General features: G+C 41.1%; 1 protein-coding gene across 1 annotated transcript in view; it reads left to right on the forward strand.

Moving 5' to 3' along the window:
• Positions 1-20,053, forward strand: part of ca10a (carbonic anhydrase Xa) — a 339,765-nt gene that overhangs the window by 143,248 nt on the left and 176,464 nt on the right. The window contains exon 3 of the mRNA XM_004569712.2: positions 3,567-3,709. Coding sequence (XP_004569769.1) covers positions 3,567-3,709 — 143 coding nt within the window. The remainder of the gene's footprint in view (positions 1-3,566; positions 3,710-20,053) is intronic.

The raw sequence follows: 20,053 nt of genomic DNA on the forward strand, positions 1-20,053 counted from the left end.
CAAGATCGTCTGAGACCAGCCACCCAGACAGCTGCTGGAACAATTGGTTTGCACAACCAAACAATTTCTGCACAAACTGTCAGAAACCGTCTCAGGGATGCTCAACTGCATGCCCGTCGTCCTCATCGGGGTCTTGACCTGACTCCAGCTCGTCGCCGTAACAGACTTGTGTGGGCAAATGCTCACATTCGATGGTGTCTGGCACGTTGGAGAGGTGTGCGCTTCACGGATGAATCATGGTTCACATTGTTCAGGGCAGATGGCAGCTGAGAATGTCCCAGTTCTTGCATGGCCAGCATACTCACCGGACATGTCACCCATTGAGCATGTTCGGGATGTGCTTGACCGGCGTATACGACAGCGTGTACCAGTTCCCACGAATATCCAACAACCTCGCACAGCCATTGAAGTGGAGTGGACCAACATTCCACAGGCCACAATTGACAATCTGATAGACTCCATGCGACGATGTGTTGCACTGCATGAGGCAAATGGTGGTCACACCAGATACTGACCGGTTCTGGGTCCCCAGACCCCCAATAGCGCAAAAAACTGCACATTCCAGGGTGGCCTTTTGTTGTGGGCAGTCTGAGGCACACCTGTGCACTACTCATGATGTCAGATCAGCATCCTGATGTGGCACACCTGTGAGGTGGGATGGATTATCTCAATATGGCAGATGTGCCCACTACCACACATTTGGACTGATTTGTGACCACTGTTTGGGAGGGATGGTTATATTGTGTATCTGGAATGAATTTTAGGTCTCTACGTCCATCCCATGGGGAATGGGAGCAGTAACAAAGGTGTTGCGTTTATATTTTTGTTGAGTGTATGTTGCAGAGATTGGTGGTTGAGTGTGATTTTCAATAGGCTCCCTTTGTATATCAACTAGGACTAGAATTCCTATCACAGCAGTCCGTGGTTTATGCACCCTTGAGGATGCATAAGCCAGAGACCTTTTTGAAGACATTTACAGACCTCCTTGTATTTGGCTGCTTCAGTTCGGATTCAATCACCCTGTTCCTGATGATGGGAATGAATCCGACAGCATAATCCTGTCATTACTACAGCTATTTGACCCATTATTAATTTAAAAATGGTTTTTAGTCTAGCTTTGTATGTTCTTAATCCCATTTTTTCATCTCAGTCACCTCAGTTACTTGTGCTTGCCTGATGTGGGAAGTAATGAAGTAAATACTTTGCTACTGTACTTAAGTAGAATTTTCAAGTACCTTTACTTGAGTAGTTTTATTTTCAATGCTCTCTATATAATATGTCTATCTTTTATGTGTGGATATATATTAAAGTATATGAGAAAGTGTGTTAATAAAAATTATAAATCTTTGCAAAGCTCGTCATTTTAGAATTTGAATTTAAACTTTAGAATTTAGAAGCAATCAGCACTTAGGTTTTTCTATCAGATATCAAAAGCACACAGCAGTTAAAGCTTACTAATTAAATTTCTCTTACTGTGAGTTTGGCAGTTCTGTGTTATAAAAAATGCTCAAACTCATTGGCCAGTACTAGGAATGGGAGTTGATACGAACATAGTTATTCCGATTCCATTATTGGTATCACTTACCAATTCAGTTCCTTATTGAGTCTCATTAGGTTCTCTGGTTCCGCTTTGAAAGTTACCAAGCAGCATAAAGACATTACATTCGTGCAAGTTAATTACATGGTGTGTGGTCAAATGATTGCGCTTGTTGGAGGTTGGTGTAATCAGTGTTGGGGGCCAGTACTCAAAAAAAGTAATGTATTACACATATTATTCTGTTCTTAAGTAATGCAGTTCTTTACTTAATTGCTGGGGAAAATGTTTTTTTATACTATTGTGTTTCTCCATAAAATGATGTCAAGCACATTGTCTGATAACTGATTGTAAGAGTACAAACAGAGGCTGCAGGCTGACTGCTTATGTGATTTTCTCTGACAGAATTAAATAAAACCTGATGAAGGTCAAAGGTCGTCACTTGTATGTTGAACTACAAACTTGTCATCTGGAATTTTTTCACAGTTTTTTTACACATAGTGTGTTATTTACCATAAAGTGATTCAGAGTTATTCATACCAGAGTAACCAGAGAGGATCACATATTTTTAAATATATAACTTTCTACAGGACTGAATATAATATCTTTACGTAAAAGTCCGGAGCCTCTGGGGAGTATTTATAACATTACACAAACCAAAGGTCTCATCACAGTGTTGATGGAATGCTGGGTTTATCCATCTCCTGGGGTGGGCCTACGGAGGAGTGCTGAAGATTTCCCTGTGAGGGAGCTGCTGGTGAAGATCACGAGTGCTGCTTGATCAATGCCATGAGCTTCAGTCTTCCTGGTGTTTCTTAATTGATGCCTCTTACAGCGGGTCAACAGAACTTATGGCACAGGACAGCTGTGATGAAAGAAAGGGAAGAAGTTTCTCCAAACCTCTGGACCCAGGAAACCCAGCTTGGTTCTGATGGTCTCCCTCACCAGTTTCTCTCCAGGGTGAATGTAGCTATATAATATGGACTCTATTATTAAATGAAAAGAACAAATTAGACTACACTACTGAAACGTTCTGCTGCTGTTTTTAAAGTTTCCATGTTACCAGGCTGTAGAGATTTAAACAGTTTTAGATCCATTACACTCACAGTCTTATGTTAAAATCTCAAAGGACAGCATTTTTGATATTAACAGTAACTCTGGGCCTCTGTAGAGTGTACAGCTGATCTCATCGCTGTCTAAAAATGGATTAAAAACAAAAACATAAGTGTTGAAGACTATTAAGATTAACAGGTGTGTAGCATCGCTAACTAGCTAGCAACAAGCCTCCAACACAGTGCATATGCTAGCGGCTAATCTAACTAACGAATTAACAACAGAGTGATTTTAGAACTATAAGATGATAAGCTGTGTGTCTTTTTTTATAACAGTGACATGGTTGTTTTTACCTTAATTTAACGAGTAGTCAGTCGCGGTAAACCAGCAAAAAACTCGAGCTGCCAGGCTTCGTAAAAAGTGTAGAGGGGCGTGTTTGCGGTCACGTCCAGCGGGTATGTGGGCGGGAGTTTTACACAGTCGCTCCACCTCAAGTCACTACTGCGCAAACTCTGGCTCCAAATTTGCAAGATGGCAGTCTCCACAAGCGGGATATTTTGGCTTCATTTTTGCACAATGGTAGGAGGCGGTGTTGCGTCGTCTTTTATACAGTCATTGGTACAGACAATTGCAAAGAGCCCAAGTTGTGTTAGTAGCATAATGCAGTTATTTCTGTGCTGAAACAACTGCAGTTTGCACTTTACCATCACACTCTCATCCTTTTGTAGAATAAAAATAAAAGCAAATGTCCATATCCATGCTGTAGACATCACTACTATTAAAGTGCAAATGTAACACATAAGTGGAATGAACAGGCAAGCAGACTAACAGCTCCAAATAAGTGAACTACTGGGATCCAGTTCTCAACAAGAATCAATTCTGAATTCCCATCCCTACCCGTTACTGTGTGACCTCTGTGCAAAGGTCTCGCTATCTCATCAGTGCAGATGATCACCTGCTCTTGTATTTTGTGTTGCAGTGCCATCATTCTGGGGGCTGGTAAATTCAGCCTGGAACCTATGCTCAGTAGGGAAGAGGCAGTCGCCAGTGAACATCGAGACCAGCCACATGATCTTCGACCCCTTCCTTACACCCATAAAGCTGAACACTGGCAGACGCAAGGTAAAGAAGCATATGTTAATGTTTTTCTATGTTGTCTGCTTGATGGATGCTGGTGCTTTGTCGATTCTTTCTTTTGTATGCTCGTTGCACCTCTATGATGTCGCACTACATTCATCTAATGCTATTGTGTTGGTTTCTGTTGTACAACTTGACAAGGTGTGTGTCCCTGATCAGTGCTACCAACTGTTGTTTATGTTGGCAGACAATGCAAGCTCCTTAAGATAAAGTGCAGCTCACTTCATCCATTCAGGAATACACAACCCTTGTGTTCTGGCTCAAGAAAAGCTGTGACTTTATCTTAAGAGCTTCACAGTTGATATCCTGCAGCCTAACAGTGCTTTAGTCAGTGGTTTCTCTTGTGATCTTCCCTGTACAGTGGTGTACAAGGACAGGACTCTTTTTGATCATGTGCCATATGACAGCAGCTAATTAAGAAGAATTCACAGATGGTGTGTTTTCAAAAATGCACACTTGCATTCTGAAATGAATGCTATGATTAGTTGTTATGTTTATATTCTAGCAGAGTACAGTGTTAGCCTTGGGCAGTGATGGTAAATGGTAAATGGCCTGTATTTGTATAGCGCTTTTCTAGTCCCTAAGGACCCCAAAGCGCTTCACACTACATTCAGTCATTCACCCATTCACACACACATTCACACACTGGCGATGGCAAGCTACATTGTAGCCACAGCTGCCCTGGGGCGCACTGACAGAGGCGAGGCTGCCGGACACTGGCGCCACCGGGCCCTCTGACCACCACCAGTAGGCAAACACGGGGTTAGTATCTTGCCCAAGGATATTGCAAACAGGAAGCATTGCAAATTATCACCTATGGTATACTGCTACAGTAGATGTCTTCATCTAACAGATCTCGAAATAAAGTGTTTTCCTTGATTTTTAATCATTTTAATTATTTAGAATCCATTGTAGATCCATCTGCACACAGAGAAACAAGGTAGGATTGGTTGTGAACCCTGTGATTACAATAGGCAGTTGCATTGTACATGTCTTGCAAAACTTATATGAGAAAGGAAATTGGTTGTGGTTATATGTTGTGGTTAATCAGTAAGGGGCAGGCAACCCTGAGACTTTCCTAACCAAATGAACTTAAATACATAACATCCAGGTGTAATCTAGTTTTAATATAATATAAAAACTAATTGCTAACATAATGTGATGCTTATGAGTAGGGATGGGTATCGAAACCCGGTTCTTGTTGAGAACCGGTTCCCACTGTTTCAATTCCTTGGAATTGTTTGCCATTTTTGCAAACGATTCCCTTATCGATTCCAGTCGCCCCGAATGACGTCACCACGTTGCGGAGCGTCATTTACCTGGCAGGAAACATGGTGGCTCAAACGCTCAAAAGTTTGGTTATACTTTACGAGAACGGATGACAACAGGGCAACTTGCAATACTTGCAAAGTAGATACTTCATTTAAGGGAGGAAACGCTACGAATATGCAAAAGCATTTGCTCACAAAACACGCGATGACCTTAAATGAATGTCGTGCAAGGCTCGCAAAATTTCAAAATCTCTGGTAGCCCTTCGGGCAGGCATTCTTCAGTTTTTGGTAGCCCAAAATAAATTTAAGGAGCCCGAATAAAAAAGAAAGCAATTTTTTAATGTTTTGTTTTCATTACAATATTATACATTAAAGTATAATATTGTAATGGAAACAAAAATTAATCAAAAAAATTGTTAAAATAAAAATCACAACAACTGTATAAAAATTACAATCATCAACTCAAATACTTGGTTCAAATTGAACAGAAATTTCTATGAACTTGTAAGAACTGTGTAGGACATGAATCAGTCTGTGTCAGATCCTGAATCTGAAATTTCCACTGAAGTCACGGGTAAGAGGCAAGTGGAACCAAGATCTAGGCCATTTGCTTTTTGAAGTTTGCAAAGACTGTTAAATTTTTCCAATGGTAGTTCACTTTTTGCAATATAGCACGCTGTTCTAAACAGCTTTTTCAGGAGTTCTTGTTGTGCTTGGTTTATTTTTAGTATGTTTTTTGCAATTGGTGTTTGTTCCTGGAAAGATACTGCAGACTGGGCAATAATGCATTTCTTGCATTTCTCATGCGGTCTTTCTTAAAACTACTAGTCCCAGTAACAAAGGCGCTTGTCGACTCAGAAATCAAATGAAACTCACAACACACCTGGCAGAACATCATGTTATTTAGCTCGTCATATTCCAGCCACAGAAATTCTTTTGTCCATGAAACCAAAAAAGCTGCGCTTTCTTTTTGCCTCATAGTCATAACTTTTCCGTTTTGTGGTAAGCTTTTCTTTGGCTGCCCCTTCTTCACCCTGACCTGTCTTATTTGGCTCAGCAGAACTAAAATACCAGCGTAAATCCTGCTGCTTTTACACACGTACTTACATAACGGTCAGCGATTCTTTGCGCACTCAACCTCTCACATGTTTAAGCTTGCTGTGAGAGATTTCACTTGTCGCGTTTGAACAGTAAGCTAATGAGTGATAAGATGAAGTCAGAGGAAATGGTGCGCAATTAATCGTCACTCACCAATCAGTGCTGCTGCTCTCTACACACCATTCGCGCGATCGCAAAATGAAAGTGAAAGCAAAAAACAAGCGCAAATTCAAAAGCGATTTCAATATGTCACATGTTGACAGTGGCTCATCGATGCCAATGACATAATTACTCAGCTACATTGGCGAAAGAATGCAAAAGCATAGACATATATTTTCCTTCCTATGATAGCCCGACGGGCAGGGCTGAGTTAGATTTTGGTAGCCCGACTGGAAAAATTTTGCGAGCCCTGTCGTGTTTTTAATTCCGCTCCGGACTCGTGAAATCCAACCCAGCAGCAGCGGTAACATTTGCACGTCCTCTCCCGTTAATGCGGCAGGTAAATAATCAACTAACAGTGCATGTTAGTGCGATCTGCCTTATTACAAAACCTGCCATTACTGTGCGCTGCATTTAGGTGACCATGATGAGAGAGACAGAGTCTGGCTCAGATGCTGGCAGTTCTCGCTGCAGTCTACCGGTAGCGTCTCCTTTCAGGCCAGGATAGTCCAATGACACCGAGCAGTGACTAAGTTTGTGGGGTAGCTGTAGCTCAGGTGGCAGAGCAGGTCAGCCACTAATCAGAAGGTCGGTGGTTCGATCCCAGGCTGCCTCCTGGCTGCATGCCAAATATCCTTGGGCAAGATACTAACCCCGTGTTTGCCTACTGGTGGTGGTCAGAGGGCCCGGTGGCGCCAGTGTCCGGCAGCCTCCCCTCTGTCAGTGCGCCCCAGGGCAGCTGTGGCTACAATGTAGCTTGCCATCACCAGTGTGTGAATGTGTGTGTGAATGGGTGAATGACTGAATGTAGTGTGAAGCGCTTTGGGGTCCTTAGGGACTAGAAAAGCGCTATACAAATGCAGGCCATTTACCATTTAAAAGGCTTACACCCATTTGCCACTAGTGATGTGTCGGTCGCGAACAAAATGGCTCTTAGAGCCGTATCTTTGACGTGAACGACGCGAGCCGGCTCCTTATCGCGAGCCGTGGGTTTTTTTTCTTTCTCTCACCCTCTCTCGCGCTTTTTTCCCCGCTTCACTCTGCATGCGAGCCTTGTGCTTTGCGCTGGGAAGAGGGGGGAGGGGCGGTAGTTACACTCGCAGTAGCACAGGAACAGAGCGGGAGGGAGAGAGAGAAAGAGCCAGAGACAACAGCATCACATTAGAAAGGTATAGTAAAAGATTCAGAAAGTTTATTCATGCAGGTCCATATGACAGAGAATGTGCATCTTCTTTTTGTTTTCATATTTTAATTTATATTTAATTGTGTTGTGGTTTGCAGTGTTTTGTGTTCTTTCACTTTAAATTTGTTTAAAAGGAAGAAGCTGAAAATTGAAATAGTTAAAAGTTGAACTGTGAATAGTTCGTTTTTGTATTATATGATTTATTTATACATTTTATGTGGAGTGAATAAATACCTGGTGCTGCAAGCCTCAGTCTGCCTGGCAATGACCCTCCTTGGACTGAGAAAAACCTCACCTGCATCTGTAACTGTCCCAAGCTTGGCTGGAAAATCTACTCAAAAAAGTTGCGTTTGCTCCCCAAAAATGCAGACGTGAAGGTAGCAAATGATTGTTCATCCTGTTAAATGCCAGCACACCCTAAGCAACGCATTAGGCAAACTGCTTTCTTTAACTGCCTGTAGTGTATTTTTTTTAGCTGTTTCCAGTCTTCTTCTGGGAGGTGTTGGGCTCTGCTAGGGCTTTGTCAGTGTTTCTGTTTAGAATTTTTCACAATTTTTAGACACAGCAAAGGAGCAGAGGGTGTCGGGTGTGGTGGAGTCAAAATACAGTGGGGCAAAAAAGTATTTAGTCAGCCACCGATTGTGCAAGTTCCCCCACCTAAAATGATGACAGAGGTCAGTAATTTTCACCAGAGGTACACTTCAACTGTGAGAGACAGAATGTGAAAAAAAAATCCATGAATCCACATGGTAGGATTTGTAAAGAATTTATTCGTAAATCAGGGTGGAAAATAAGTATTTGGTCACCTCAAACATGGAAAATCTCTGGCTCTCACAGACCTGTAACGTCTTCTGTAAGAAGCTTTTCTGTCCCCCACTCGTTACCTGTATGAATGGCACCTGTTTGAACTCATCATCTGTATAAAAGACACCTGTCCACAGCCTCAAACAGTCAGACTCCAAACTCCGCCATGGCCAAGACCAAAGAGCTTTCGAAGGACACCAGGAAAAGTATTGTAGACCTGCACCAGACTGGGAAGAATGAATCTACAATAGGCAAGCAGCTTGGTGTGAAAAAATCAACTGTGGGAGCAATCATCAGAAAATGGAAGACATACAAGACCACTGATAATCTCCCTCGATCTGGGGCTCCACGCAAGATCTCATCCCGTGGGGTCAAAATGATCATGAGAACGGTGAGCAAAGATCCCAGAACCACACGGGGGGACCTGGTGAATGACCTGCAGAGAGCTGGGACCAAAGTAACAAAGGTCACCATCAGTAACACACTACAACGGCAGGGAATCAAATCCCGCAGTGCCAGACGTGTTCCGCTGCTGAAGCCAGTGCATGTCCAGGCCCGTCTGAAGTTTGCCAGAGAGCACATGGATGATACAGCAGAGGATTGGGAGAATGTCATGTGGTCAGATGAAACCAAAGTAGAACTTTTTGGTATAAACTCCACTCGTCGTGTTTGGAGGAAGAAGAATACTGAGTTGCATCCCAAGAACACCATACCTACTGTGAAGCATGGGGGTGGAAACATCATGCTATGGGGCTGTTTTTCTGCCAAGGGGACAGGACGACTGATCCGTGTTAAGGACAGAATGAATGGGGCCATGTATCGTGAGATTTTGAGCCAAAACCTCCTTCCATCAGTGAGAACTTTGAAGATGAAACCAGGCTGGGTCTTCCAACATGACAATGATCCAAAACACACCGCACGGGCAACAAAGGAGTGGCTCCGTAAGAAGCATTTGAAAGTCCTGGAGTGGCCTAGCCAGTCTCCAGACCTCAACCCCATAGAAAATCTGTGGCGGGAGTTGAAAGTCCGTGTTGCTCGGCGACAGCCCCAAAACATCACTGCTCTCGAGAAGATCTGCATGGAGGAATGGGCCAAAATACCAGCTACTGTGTGTGCAAACCTGGTAAAGACCTATAGTAAACGTTTGACCTCTGTTATTGCCAACAAAGGTTATGTTACAAAGTATTGAGTTGTATTTTTGTTATTGACCAAATACTTATTTTCCACCCTGATTTACGAATAAATTCTTTACAAATCCTACCATGTGGATTCATGGATTTTTTTTTCACATTCTGTCTCTCACAGTTGAAGTGTACCTCTGGTGCAAATTACTGACCTCTGTCATCATTTTAGGTGGGGGAACTTGCACAATCGGTGGCTGACTAAATACTTTTTTGCCCCACTGTATGTGGTTCGGTTGGCTTCACTGAGCAATTACTTCATTGTACTAGGGTGGTTTGCTGCTTAATGTGAAGCAGCTGACATGAGAATTAGCACTCCCAACTGCAACGAGTTGCTACCCAAAGTGGCAGAGGTTAACTATCTGTTAGAAATGAAATGATTCTCTTATGAAGTGAGACACACAGAGTAGTGAGTTCCAATGCGTGTATTTACTTGCAAGGAAGCAAATGTCTATACGAGTGCTTGCTGGGGCAATCCGGTGACTTTCATTTATACACTTCATCCAGTGTTATCCTGGGAACAGATATGTGTGTGATGCACTTATAGAGAAACAGTTAGCTACATGATAACAGATAGCAGAGGGGGCACAACAAGGTCTGAGAAATAGACATATTAGAGGAACAGAGCAATAGAGATTCATTCCTTTAGCTGTAAAGAGCTTTAATTTTAAAGAGTGTTGCTGAGCTTTAATCATTTTTCTATCATTCCCTCCTGTTTATGCTACACTCCTACATCATAGTTTACAATATGCAATGTATTGTTTTTCTGCTAATACATCAGGCTTATCTCGCTCCGGTCATTATTGCTTTACACTTCCGTACTGTCCGCAGTGTCATTATAAGCCCTATTTACATCCTGCATATCCCCCACCTTCTCTGCCAGTAACACATCTAAAACTATACTACTCTGTCTTCAGAAAAGTTGCACAGGTTTCTTTCCTTTCAGAGGGGAGTCTAGCTGTCAGTTTATGATCCACCACACATTAGCCCTTCTGGTGGTGTGGTTTACAAACCAGTCCTGTTGTAAGGGGAAGTGGCTCATGTCATGTCATAGGTGACATTGCACCAGCTTAGGTCATGCAGGTACTGGCCTTGTCCATTCCTTTAAAAACAGGTGAAATTTCCATGATAACCTTTAGCATTAAGAGGGGGTTGGGGTTTTACAGGTGGGCACAAATAATCAAGAGATTTACTGATCTCCTTGAGGGGCAGTGAAGTGCTTCTAAACAACTGCTGGACCATTACCTGATCTCAGTCGAAAAGGTGATGTAACCAAGGTTTGCCTAGCAGGTGCACACAACACACCTAGAAACATTAGCTTTGGAGGCAGTCCAAAACACAATTTATTTTTGTCAGTGTAACCTGTCTCTATTTCTAATACCTCTTCAGCATTTGTTATGTTTAGGGTCATTTCTCATGTGAGGTATGTGCTATGTACTGGAGTGTTAGTTTGGGGTGGGAAATGTTAGCCACCATTACATTTATTTTATAATACATGCCTTATGAAATGGGAGAGTTCTGTTTCTACTTCCTACTTGGAGAATGGCTCTAGTTCAGGTATACATCAGGTATACCAAAGAAATATCTTATAGAGGTAAGCACCTCTATAAGATTTTTTTTTTCGTAATTTGTAAAGGTTTCATTTATTATAGATACCTCCTCCTACTGAGACATGACTAGGCCAATGGCTACGTATGTAAATAAGCTTGGGTTTTATGTATTTCCTTTCAAAAAACATCAAAAATGGTCATCAAAACACCTTTCCTTTCCCAAAATGTGAAAAACTGCAAGGAAAACAAAGTCTAACATGGTTTCTCCATTTAAACCCTGTTCTGCAGTATTTAGCTGTCGCAAGCCTAACTTTTTGAGACTTTCTTGTCCAAAAAACCCCCTTCCTAAAACCATTTGATAATTAAGGAATTTATTTCTAAATGTAAGAGCTTTCAGACCACCAGGTATGGATGAACAGTATCAAATGCAACTGAAATCAACAAATAGAATCACATGATAAGCTTTTGCTTGGAAAGAGTAATGCTGGCAGATTTCTTTCATTTACCACAGCCGTATTTTGTTATAATGTAGAAAGACATAATGTTTAAAGTAAATTTCTGTATACTGGCATAAATTGGAGGTTCACTGGTCTGGGACAAATAAGATCAAAATGGCCTGTGTGTGCCCCGTGATTTAAAATAAGTTTAACATCCCTGGTGTCGACAGTTAACTTTCTCTTTTTTGCCCATTCAAGAACTTCTGTTAATGCAGTTAAATCAGAGAATTGCACAGAGAGATGACATGGCCATGTGTGGGCAGTAATTGTATCTGTTAACATAACCACTGCAAACCCACTAGCATTAGTGCCGTCTGTTTTGTTTTTTTCTCCTTAAGCCATCAACAAATGAGTGTAAACTCATTTGTCAACGGTGTGCCAGCACAAGTGAGTATTCTTTTTTTTAAATATATGTTTTTAGATTAATGAATCAATTACACAAAACCTAACGCTATGCCAGCTTCTAGCTTTACTCGACAGTGTGTGGAGTAAACCCGATGACACAAGCTCCTAAAAACCTAAATTAACAAAACAATTTTAAACTTTTACAACTTTGAGCAAAAGCAAAGTCGACTGAGCCCAAAAGCTGTTAGAAACCTGTGTGATTATTACAATAAATATAGCAATTTTTTCTCAGTATGTTAGAATTTTGCAGAAATGGTTCTAATGTTCCCATGTTTCACAAAGCCTTGCTTTGCCCATTATGGATCGGGCACAAAGAGAAAAGATATTTCCCACATAGCAGACAGGTCTGGCTGGTGTCAAGCCGGCACTTCTGGCATGGTAAGTGGTATGTCATCCAAATACGGGCCAGATCTGGTGTAGATGGCACTGTTTATGTGATAGCATGCCATATCTGGCCTGATTATGGTTTGGTTTATGTGGCCCAGGCTTATAGAAAACAGGCCTGGCCCAGATCCGCCATCAAGCTGGCACTTCTGACTGACTGGTGTCATGGCAGGGTGTATGTCAACCAGATGTGGGCCAGGTCTGGCAATATGGCGCGATTTATGTTCCTAATTTGCTATTTTAGTTAGAAGACCCAAATGCCATGTTGCAATACTATACTGCTATGGTAGCCAACGTTTCAAATGCAGGTTTGACAAGTTTGTGAGTGTACACTTTATCCAAAACCTAGTGAGGGTTTACTCATGTTTATGTGGCTGCAGCTCAGTAGGTAGAGCAGGGCATCTACTGATCGGAAGGCTAGTGTTTCGATCCACTAACTGGCTCCTCACATCTGCATGTTAAGAGTGTGATAGAGCACAGTGTTCTATAGAGCACTTTGAGTAATCCAGGAGAGCAGAAAAGTGCTATATAAGAATCAGTCCATTCACTGTCTGAACAGAGTTTCGTCATGCTACTTTTGCACTATTATGTTCCAGCACGTGTTGTTATTACATGGCTTGATTAAGGTACACATTAGGCTGACATTTGGGGCCAGAGCTGAAACTGTTCTGGGCCAGCACATGGCCAGCAGTGTGTCTGCAACTGGCCCATGGCTGCACACAACTTATACGTGACCCACATACCACAAAGAATGGCGGCCCTTTGTTGGCCCAGATCAGGTTTGCCAAAGGTAATCCACACATGGGCACATTGTGTGGGTCAGACCCGGGCCATACCAATTTGGGTTACAGAAAAATACTTTCGGTGACAAATAATTTATAATGGTGTGTGGGTCTGACAAACATGAAGCTCAGGGAAACACCCCTCATTTACTGAGGATTTATGGGATTTCAGCAAAGTGGGTTTCCCTCTGTCGTGATAAGCATAACATCAAAAGGTTGTCAGTTTTGGTTTATCTCCTTTAAGTGCACTGCTTTTGTTGCTGAGTTTGTACAGTTTAACAAAGATACATATGCCACCAGTGATGGCAAAAATTGTTTGCCAGGGCAGCGTGGGAACAGCTCCCAGTCTGTGGCATTGTCACACATAACTGCAATCGCCCGAGGTCGCCCCATTTTCCTGTGTGTGGTTTAGACACATGTGGGACATCCAGTCACTTGTAACATAGTTTACCAGTGTCTCTGAGTTTGCATGTCTGTGCGACCTGTGTCATCCCAATAACAAAGTGTCAACAGCAGTGTTGTGGATTTTTCTTTAACAAATTGCTTTTCATACTTTGTGTCAGGCCCCAGTGAATGTTTATAATACATGGTGCAGTGTATGTGAGCAGGGTCAAGTTCGTCTGCATTTTGTGGTGCCCTACATAGTGCTAGCTTATGCAAGGATTCCACAACACTGGCTAGTCCTGAGGTGCCTAACTCTACCAATAATTTGGTGTTGTTTCTGATGTGTACCACATGCACTGAGCCGTGTCTGTTCTTTGTGCATGCATTCCTCTCTGCGTAGGTACAGGACCAATTTTGCCATTAAGTCCCACCCTAGGAGGTTTATGGGACACAACTCCGAACACACCACCTGGTTGTTTTAGACAGAGGTATATGACCACCATCTTCCTTTGTGATTACAGTATAAGTAGTGCCACTGTCACAAAGAAAAGTTATTGGCTTACCTACAACCAGCAAAGTTAGGTTAGGTAGGTTCCTTCTTCTGACTTCTTCCATCTAGTCTTCCTTCCCACTTATCTTGATGATCATCATCTCTCCTGCCTTTTTTCCTTTCAGTGCAGTCCCATGCCCAATTTCCACCCCTATCCTTGCTTTGTCCTGGCCTCTGCCTCTCCTCTGATTTCCCTGTTTAACATCAAAAAATTGATGGGGGAGATGAAGTTGTTGGCGTGGCAAAGGTTATTTGCATTAGAGCTGGGCGATAGAACGATAACGATATGTATCGCGATATAACTTTTACTCGATAGAGAAATTAAGCTATCGCGATAGACCTCGCCGCTCTTGTCCTCTTAAAAAAATAAATAAATAAATAAAGGTCAGCCAATCCAAATTAAGTAGCGCAGAGCCGAACCAATCACAGCCGCAGCGTCACGTCGCATGACTTGTTACGTACAGCACAAGTGCCAAGCCGCACGTGTGTTTGTTTGGGAAGCAGCCAGCCGGTAATGGAGCCAGCGCGTAATGGAGGAAATGAGTGTGCCGACTAGAAAAATCAACCGAGCGTGACCGAAGAGAAAACAGATGAGCCAAAGAAGTTCCGTAGGGTGAAGGTATTTCGGCTATTTCAAGTCTGACAAAAAACAGAGTAGCGTGCACTGTAAATTGTGCCGAAAGCAAGTCTGGAAATACAATAAACTGGTGCATGCGTCACACTGTGCGCCACGTTATTGTTTCGGTGAAATGAATTTCTACAATACTGTTAATCCTACTCTCTGCAGTGTTTAAATGCTTACATATACACACAGTTACTGTCCGTCCACACATACGACTCGGTTCTGCTTCTATGCCCCAGCTTTGTTTACTTTTTCCCACCGAGGCTTCTAGACTTCTGATTGGCCAATATTTCTGCACGGTTAGGAATCTAGCGCCACCTGCTGCTTTGGCATGTTCATAGCAGCGTTTTCCTTCATTTCTCCCTTTATGTGTGGACGGGATTATTTTTTAAAACGAAAACGGCTTTTGTCAGACTAAAGTAACTGTTAAAACTGTTTTAAAAGCTAAGCTATACAACAAGGAGAGATTGAGAATTTCCTTTTAGTTCTCAGGTTATTTGATATTGACAAAAGTTAGTCAGTTTTGTCTGTTCTTCTGTAAAACAAACTAAGATTTATTTTTAGAATTAATATTTTGTTTCTAAGTGGAATTGACAATTTAGTCTGTTTTGTTTGTTCTATTTTGAAACTTAAACGCTTTAGCGGCTGCCTTTTGTGTAGTTTGCAATATTTGCCTTTATTTATCTGAAAAAGTCTCATGTTCCTTAAGTACATCTACCCTGTTGAACTTATTATGGGAAATAAATATTTAAATAAAAACAAGCTGCTGATTATTTCACATTTTACTTGTGAGCAACGGCACATTTAAATCTTACAAATAGTTATCTGGCTTATATCGTGATAGATATCGTTATCGCCTGAAATGAAAAAAACATATCGTGATATGAAAAAATCTCATATCGCCCAGCTCTAATTTGCATTGCTACATAGTACACATGGAAAGGCGGTGGCTGTGTCATCTGCGGGCAGCTTAGTGCTAGCATTAGAGATTGTTGTGGGAGAAATAGATGCAATACGGAAAAAGCTTTTTGGTCTGGCTTTGGCTTACTACAGTTACTACCTATCTTACAAGTTTTTTGTTTTACGTTAGTTTGTTTTGTTTTGTTTTTAAATTGTGTATTTTATTTATTATGCTACTTTCATATGAACAACCCAGTGGATTGCAGTTTTTTAATGGCTTCTGACCATTGCTCCCGTGGGTCACGGATCTGTCATTCAAGGTTTTAACCTACCTGTACAGCACAGGGTTTTGTAGTGGTCCCTGACCATTTCTTACTCTCCAGTATCCTAATGAACAAACTATGAATTTGGTCACTCCCCCGGTACTTTCCTGCTGTCGGCCTGACCACACTTTGTGATTGACAGCTCAGGGTATTACAGGAGTCCCAGACCTCCCCCGCCCCATGCACGGTATTGGTCAGCGTTGGCAGAAATTAACAGGAGAGTTGTTTAAATCTGCCTCAAAGGACCAAGGTGTTAGAAAAATTCCCTTATGAAGTGAGACACACAGAGTAGTGAGTTCCAAGTTTATTTACTTGCAAGAAAGCAATAATATACACAGTGAACATCAATGCGACTACTCACCGGGGCAATCCCGTGAGTTTCAGTTATACACATCTTCCAACATTATCATGGGAACAGATTTGTGTGTGATGCTCTTACAGAGAATCAGAATCATGTACTAGTACATCACATAGCTAACTGTGCTTTGGATAACAGATAGCAGAGGAGCCACAACAAGGCCTGAGAAAAGGACAGATAAGAGGGAGAGAGAGACAAAGAGTCAGAGACACGAGCCCAGAGTACAGCTGCTACTCTTTGCCTCTGCTTCCTGGGTATTCTAGGTCAAGTGTGTCAGGCAGACCCAGGACATGCTGGAGACATCTCTCAGCTGGATAGCTGTGCTTTTATTTAAATTATTTAATAGTGGCATCAAAATGACCCTGAATGGTTTCATTAAGTACAAATAATATCTTTGTTAGGTTTAAAAGAAAGCAGTTTTTGGGTTTGACGTAACATCAAAATATATATTGACAAGGTCTTGATATATGCTCAATCATCCAGGTAAGAAAATCCCCCAAAACTGATTCTGTTAATCTGGGTGTGGCGTTTTCAGTGGTAGAAACGTTTCGTCACTCATCCAAGCAACTTCTTCAGTCTCAGTTGTCTAGGGCCTTGATATGATGTTCTTCTGCTTCCCTGGGGTCTGTATCTGTGGGAATGGTGTTCGCTTTGGGTTGTAGCACCCTGATAACACCCAGTTTGTGCTCCAGTGGATCTAAGGCCATGTCCACACTAATACGTTTTCGTTTGAAAACGCATCTTTTTCTCTCTATTTTGGCGTTCCATCCACACTGAGACACAGTTTTCAGTCAAGGAAAAGGCAGCTTTTAAAAAACGCTCTTGGATACATTTGAAAACGCCGTTTTTGCGTCGCAGTGTGGACAGTGGACACGGAGCCTTTTCGAAAACGATGAAACATTTTAGTCATGTGATGCAGTCCTGTGACCAATTAAAACTAAGATAGCAGAGGCATCGTACAGCAGTTGTTTTGTTTGCTCTCAATCTATTAAAGATTAATATCAGTTTGTACATGCTCCAGATTGCTTTACTTAAAATTCTTTAATTCTCACTCGCTTTTGCAACTTTGTACTTTTGTGTTGCTCCACCTCATTGTTAGTCCATTTAAAAAAATTTTGCTGCGACATTTCAATGGGTAAAACTGGGAATCCATGGCAGACCCATGTTTCTGCCTGTAGTACTGACCATTGTATGTGAAATATGTGGAATGAAGTGTTTTTCTGCAATGGCTTTGCAGAAAATCCCCAACACTCTGTTCACAGCCCATTGTTGGTCAGTGGTGCTAGGTTCAGTCATTATGAAAATGTAATGTTTATGAGGTTGGGAAAACCTGCATTCAGCTGAGACTGAAGAAGTCACGTGGATGAGAGACAAAACATTTCTCTCACTGAAAATGCCATGTCCACATGAACAGAATCAACTTTTTGGGATATACTGACAATAAACTCAGTCAGACAATCAGTACTTTACAGATTAATGCAACCAAAGTTAAGTTTCACTTAAGAAAAGACTGACTTTCATAAGTTGCTTAATTATAAAACGTAACTACAAGCCATCATAAGCTACCTGCTAAGTGGTGGTTCGAAACCACACAACTCACACACAAGCCTTGATTGTCCAACTTTCTCATTTATTTCTGAGAAAAATTTCTACAGTCCAAAAGCGCTTTTGGACTGTCTGCTTTTTTACTCGTTCTATTTTTCCTTTATCTCCCCTTCTCTGTTTCTGCAGTGGCCTAAATGTAATCTGTTGTGTCTCCATCTCTCTGAGCACCTGAGCTGTCAACCGGTGAACACAAAGCTAGCTTCACCTTGTCAGTGCTGATTCATCCCTGCTCTGTCTCTGGTTGTTTGGCAGGCAGTCAACCTTGGCCAAACATGCTACAGAGACTGGTAAAGAGCTTCCGCCTGGGCTTGCTGCGGCTCAGCTTGCCACCTCAACATGGCGACAGCTTAAGCCTACTTTCTATCCAAGTGGTAGCCAAAGAAAAAGATTAACCTACCCTAACCCCTTCTCCCCATCTTACAATACACAATAAATGTATGAACTGGAGCCTATTTCAGCTGCCATAGGGCGAGAGGTGGGGTACATCCTGGACAGGTCGTCAGTCTATCACAGGGCTGAAAGATGAACTTGCCTTTTAATACATTTTAATGTTGCCATGTATTATGACTAATACACAGTTAAAGGGAATTTAATTGACCTCCAAAGAGAAATTTTAATTAATGACAGCATGAGGCTATGTGCGATGGACTGAAGGAATCACAGTTATTAAAAAGGCACTATTAATTGAATATTTACTCTGCCATAGATGAGCTGCAATTATGTGAAGAGATTTAATGAATTTAATCACTTTGTTGCCCCAGAGGTGGAGAAAAAGCGATTATGGAGTGCTGTCTCTGTCTCAGTGTTTCCTGCACATTTATGAATAGTTCTTATGCAACAGGATTAAATGTATTTTGTTCCTCTTTATCCATGGCTATTTTCAGGTTAAATGTCTGATGGAATATATTAACATGATGGAATCTGTGACTCTCCTCACATTTTGTAATGCTGGCCTTTCTCCTGCTTTTGTTCTGACACTTGATGTCAGGTTTATTCATGTGCAGAAAAGAACTTTGAATTGTGTCATCAGTGTCAGATTTGATAAGAAGACTGATATTTTGTACACTTTATAAGTTTTGTGAAGTGCAAGTCTCAATTATGGAATTAAAGCTTTTAATGCTTTAATGTGTTGGTAAATGTGCTGCATGTTTTTTGTGCCAATCTATGACCCTTCTGAACGTATTGGGATCATTTTTGCCCCATAACTTATAAATAAAAGATGTTAACATAAAAATATTACCAAAGCCCAAGATGTTGGAAACAACTTTTTCCACACGTCTGAACAACACTGAGATTTGTTTCGAAACTAAAAGTTGAAAAGATCATAGAAAAGTGTGTTTTAAAAGAAAACAATCAGTGGGTAAACTTGAACCTGCAATTAGTTGAAATTTGATTAAGTTCAAAATTTCTTAGTAGCCTGAGAAAACAAAAGCCTTTCAGTTTTTAAGTAAAATTTAGAAATAAGTAAAAGCTATAACTGGAACAAAAAGAAAAGCCCAGAAACTCCGGGTCGTAATAACAGCTTTCAGAAACAACATATGGAGCTTCTTTCGGGAACAGTTTCTGAAATTGTAATGTTAGTGCTGCTGCAATACCATCTAGTGGACTCATTGACTGATGGTACTTCCAATGCCCAAATGTATTTAATCACTGTTATTCAAACACTGAATAGCTTGCACATTTAAGTAATGATTCTTTGACTCCCCTTTTTATTTAGTCTGGTAGAAGACAGATGGCAGTTTTCATGCAATTGGCTTCTCAGTGCACTGAAACAGATATATAAAAAAAGAGATTCGCTGAGATTGATTATACTCAGCTTTGCTATTGAGCAGCTTCTATTACGTTCCATCACTTGAAAAAACTAGCCTTAAACTTAAAGTGTTCTATTATTTTTTATGTAATTAGAGATTATGGAACAATACCAATATTTCAAAAAATTATTAATTTAACAAATATTATTCTAAGCAAAACGTTATTACACTTGAAAAGAAAAATATTGATATTCAATATTGAAAGATAGATTAGTAACACGGTATAATTAACCTTAATTAAATATATTTTTATTTTATTTGTATTTTATTTGAAACTCCAATGTAATTTAAGTTACCTTCAAAAACCCAAAGGTAGGCATGCTAGGATAGACACAAGAAAAGAAATAAAAATACTGTAAGTGAAACTGAGTCTTCAAGTAATTTTAAATAACGTGTAAGTTATTTTAGTTAATGCATTTTTAAGTGTTACATAACAGGTATTTTACAGGAAAGAGGTGCAAA

Source organism: Maylandia zebra, linkage group LG8 (assembly GCF_041146795.1).
Source record: "Maylandia zebra isolate NMK-2024a linkage group LG8, Mzebra_GT3a, whole genome shotgun sequence".
Taxonomy (NCBI): domain Eukaryota; kingdom Metazoa; phylum Chordata; class Actinopteri; order Cichliformes; family Cichlidae; genus Maylandia; species Maylandia zebra.